Genomic DNA, 4,440 nt, shown 5'->3' on the forward strand with positions numbered 1-4,440 from the left:
TAATTATTTGAATATCAATTTCATGGGCGCCCAGTCCGAATTATTTTTAAAAAAAAACTGTTTGAAAAATGTGATTCAGAAATGTGCATGCAGTAAAAGTGACGTCAAAACACAGTAACATTGGTTTTCGGCTGAACCTGGGCAGAAGGACAGACGGACAAAACAAGTGTAGGTTGTTTTTTTTTTGTTCAACATTTTTAGGGTACAGGTTGTAAACAAAAAAACAAAAAAAAAACAAAAACACTAAAGGCCTGAAGGTAAAAACTCTGACATGGAATGATGTTCTGGTTCCTAACGTAAGATCAAGTCTTTCCACATTAAATTACCTATAAAAATATATATATAAATAAAAGGTGAGGGCACCGTGTTGAAGGAGCAACAGCACTCGACTTTAGCTGCACCAACAGAACGGAAAAACAAGGAGTGAGGAGAGGAAGAGGAGAAGGAGGAGGAGAAGCACCTACAAAGTTCTGCTCAGCTTCATCAACCGTGAGGAGGCGTCACCTCCAGAACAAGGAAACGGCAGTGAGTGTGATCAGAACTCAGGCTGAAGTCTGACACTTTTGGGATTTCTCCAGAACGATCACCGTCACCGTCCTAGGACTAAAACGGACCTGGGTTCTGTAGTGTGGAACTATATTATTAAAGGTTGTTCTTACCTTCCAGCTGAAAAACACTGGAATGTTCTGTGGATCCTACGGAACGATCCAGGAGAGCAGGAGGTTCTCCTGGATTCTCGCGACTCCTAGGAGAGGAACTCCTTCTCCAGCTCAAAGACCGACGGCCGAGCGGGGGAGCTCTGGATGCGGCAGAGCGGAACGGTGCAGTCTCGTTTCTGTCCTTCGGTGTCCACGTCCAGCAGGGAGCAGGCCACGCCCACATCCGAGGACAGAACCACGTTCAGGTTCTGGGCCGTCTTCTCTCCAGAGTAATGGCCCAGGGAGTAGCTTTTGTTGCGTCCTCGCAGCAGTGCCCAGGCGTGAGGCTTGGCCCGGAAGGACACGGGTCGAGGTCTGGAGACGGTCTCCCCGACAGAGGACTTCTCTGGTGTGACCTCCTTCTCCTGCTTCTTCTGTGTGGTTGGAGGAGCCAGGGTGGAGGGACCGTTGGCTGGAAGAACACGGAGACACAGACAGGTTGACGAAACATTCTGGGTTTTTACCATTTAGGATCATGGGACACATTTATCCCATGATCCTTTGCTGGTCTGTGGCTGCTGTAGCTGGTGACAGGTGGGGGTGTAAGAAATTATCCATACACCGAAATATCATAATATTACAGTATCAATCTCCTCTATCGGTTATTGATTTTTTAATCACCAATTCCCAGTTGAATATTCCTGGTGTAGATATTCCAAATGTTCCATTGTTGAAACGCAATATATTGTCTTGCCATAGTATTGCAATATATTGCGATATATTGTATTGTTGCCACTGTATTGTGATATGTATTGTATCGACAGATTTTTGCCAACACATTATATTTTACACCACATATAGTTCGTTTGAAACAACCTTTTTTCCAGTGCAGTACCTATCTCTGGCCACCGTGTGTCACTCACTGTTGTGGTGTGTGTTATACTTCTTTCTGCGCAGTCGTGGCACCGAGTTGTGGTTGCTCTGCTCCTGCTGCTGACTCTGGGTCGGTGCCGTCGGTGTTTTAGCTGTAGTCCGGTTCACCTGGAGTTCTGCTGACCCTGACCCAGGTCTGGGAGCCTCGGTCAGATGATTGACAGCCACCAGATGATTGACAGCCACCAGATGATTGACAGCCACCACATCAGCTTTTGGCGGTTTAGGTTCTGACGCCTCCACCTCAGACTGGAGGAGACACTTGGAGGAGTTGCATTCCAGGATGGAGGACATGGAGATGAGATTGACCGGCTGGGTGGAGGTGTGGTTGGACGAAACCTCATCTTTGCGCGAGCGACCGCCCGGCGGCGAGGTGCTGCGCCGGAACCTTGTGGCGCGCTGGAACAGACCCTCCTTCTTCTTCTTCTCCTTCTCCTCTCGTGGAGACTCGCCGTCTTCTCCGTGCGCGGTGGTTTTCAGAGCCTCTCTGATGTCGTAGCCGAGCACCACCGACGCCAGCATGGACCCGCAGCCGTACAGCACCGAGTCCGTCTTCCGGCGAGCCGTGGTGCGTTTGAGGCTGTTGGTGGGGGTGTGCTGCGGAGTGGTGGAGGTGGAGGAGGTGGAAGTGGTGGTGCAGGGGTCATCGGGGGTCTCTGCCGGGGCGGCCCCGACTCCGGGTTCTCCGCAGTGACCAGTGAGGTTCTGCGGCGGCTGCTCGTCCCTCCACAGAGGTAGATCGATGTACACCTGGTTAGGGAACTTGTGCTGCTTTGGTTTGGAACTGTTGTCAGGACATTCCAGGACAAACGCCTCATCTTTTCCAGAACCGGCTAAAAAACACATGTGGGAGGAAGAGGAAAAACATTTGACAATTTCTTTTACAACAATATTTTTCCTCTCGATGAAAAAAAAAAAAAAAAAGTCAGTAATATGAAACAAACATAAGTCAAATGTCAACCTTGTTCAGCAAACAGGGCGGAGAGAGGAACCGACTTCTGGGACTTGACCAGACTGGTGGACCAGGGATTACTGCCGTCGGACAGAGGACGAACCCTGACGACATCAGACAGAAATAAATTAATAATGAATTAATAATGAGTGAATAACAACTGCAGTCACCTGTGACCTCTGACCTGAGCCCCTCTTCAAGCCTGTCAATATTAATTAACACAGTATTTTTTACAAGGAATGTGTTGACAGAACATTGTTCTCTGATGAAACCGTGACTATTGATGATTGGATCATTAATTACATAAACCAACTTCTTATTTAACAATTTGATTATTTCTACCAATTATTTTGGGGGGGGGGTTCTACCTCTCAGCAGTGGCGGGCCGTTCTTTGCCCTGTATTGAACTGGGGCCCCAGGTTCTTCCCTTCTTCTTGATTCCCTTCTTCACGTCATCAAGCTCCTCTTGCCTGCAGAGGGCGCTGCGGCCCCATGTACGGTTGCTCTCATCTTGAGTAACTGTTTACAGAGGAGAACAGCAGTGTCACCACACAGAATCAGGAGGAAATAAATAAATAAAAAGGTATTAGAACCTTGCTGTTATGGCAGAGTGTTTGAGTAGAGAACGTGAGAACTGTGAGTCAAGAGAAGTGAGGATCCACCAAAAACAGAAACCTGTTAAGAACCAGCAGAAAACCAACAACTCCCTGCCTCCCTCCCTATTAGGAAAAACAGCAGAAACCACAGTGGAACTGCGTTGGAACTGACAGAAGGCTGTGAAACAGCGCCCCCTCCTGGTTGTTAGCGTGAACCAAACACCAGACTCAGCACATGGTGCTGTTGGAGTCCACACTGATTCAACTGAATCTCTTGCCTTTCCTTCTGAGCTCAGAGTGCGACGAGAGCTCGCTGGTCAGATCAACATCCTGTTGGTAAACATACAACCCGTCCCTGTGTGTGAGGGACGTCACTGAGGAAAACAAAACAAACATTTAATCTGTGACAAACCCCGGACAAGTCAGGACTCCGCCTGAAGACACGATTAACTGCTCTGAGAACAATTATTAATTATTGCAAATAATTTCTTCTTTGTTTGTCAATGCGTGACAGGCAGAGCAATTAAATACTCTTCGCTAGGTGGCAGCACATAGCTAAAAAAAATTTAAAAATAAAAGTGTTGTCTTCAACTAAACTGGAAGATTATTATATTTCATTTTTGTTTGGTGCCGTGGGGATTTTTCTGATGATATATATATGTACGTGGCTCAAAAAAGGTTTGTAAAACTTTCATCTCAGCCAGGAAAAAACATCTGTAATATGTAATAATTTATTCAGTGACATGTTCAGATGCTGATGTGACTGAGGTTCAACTCTTTTATTTACCTTCACATTTAAAGACTGATTATTGACTAGATTATCATTGCCTTTAACTCTTTAATTCTGAACTTACGTTGAATCGCACGTAGCCGCGGGATGAGCGTGGGACTGCTGGGTGGAGAGGAGCTGGTGCTGTGGAGGCTCCGCCTCTTGTCCATAGAAGGTGAAGCCTGCACTGTGATCTTGTGCTGAAAGTCTGACAAACACAATAAACTTTAAAATTTGTATTTTTCTTAATTTAATCATTATTTAAATTAACAACGGCCTCTGACAGAATCAAACTTCCTGTCAGCAGCCTCGCCTGACGTCACTGACCTGAGGGCAGACTGATGCGGTTTCCATCCTTCAGTTTGAGGCGGGAGCGTTTGAATTTGCCTTTTCGCTTCTTCACGTTGGGCTTGTCTTTGTTGAGCTGGAAGATGAGGATGTTCAGCTCCCGCTCCAGCACGTTGATCTCCCGCTCGGCCAACTGCTGCTCCCGGCGCTTCAGCAGCTCCTCCTGAGACTTCTGCTGGAGCGCCGCTCGTGTCAGCTCCCCCT

The 4,440-nt window shown here is 47.2% G+C and overlaps 1 protein-coding gene across 1 annotated transcript in view; it reads right to left on the bottom strand.

Moving 5' to 3' along the window:
- Positions 1-4,440, bottom strand: part of map3k21 (mitogen-activated protein kinase kinase kinase 21) — an 18,239-nt gene continuing 13,799 nt past the window's right edge. Inside the window, exons 6-11 of the mRNA XM_025060724.1 lie at positions 4,216-4,354; positions 3,974-4,096; positions 2,892-3,042; positions 2,533-2,627; positions 1,562-2,404; positions 1-1,110 (exon numbers count right to left, since the gene is read on the bottom strand). Coding sequence (XP_024916492.1) covers positions 746-1,110; positions 1,562-2,404; positions 2,533-2,627; positions 2,892-3,042; positions 3,974-4,096; positions 4,216-4,354 — 1,716 coding nt within the window. The 3' untranslated portion in view covers positions 1-745. The remainder of the gene's footprint in view (positions 1,111-1,561; positions 2,405-2,532; positions 2,628-2,891; positions 3,043-3,973; positions 4,097-4,215; positions 4,355-4,440) is intronic.

Source organism: Cynoglossus semilaevis, chromosome 12 (assembly GCF_000523025.1).
Source record: "Cynoglossus semilaevis isolate Cse_v1.0 chromosome 12, Cse_v1.0, whole genome shotgun sequence".
Lineage (NCBI taxonomy): Eukaryota > Metazoa > Chordata > Actinopteri > Pleuronectiformes > Cynoglossidae > Cynoglossus > Cynoglossus semilaevis.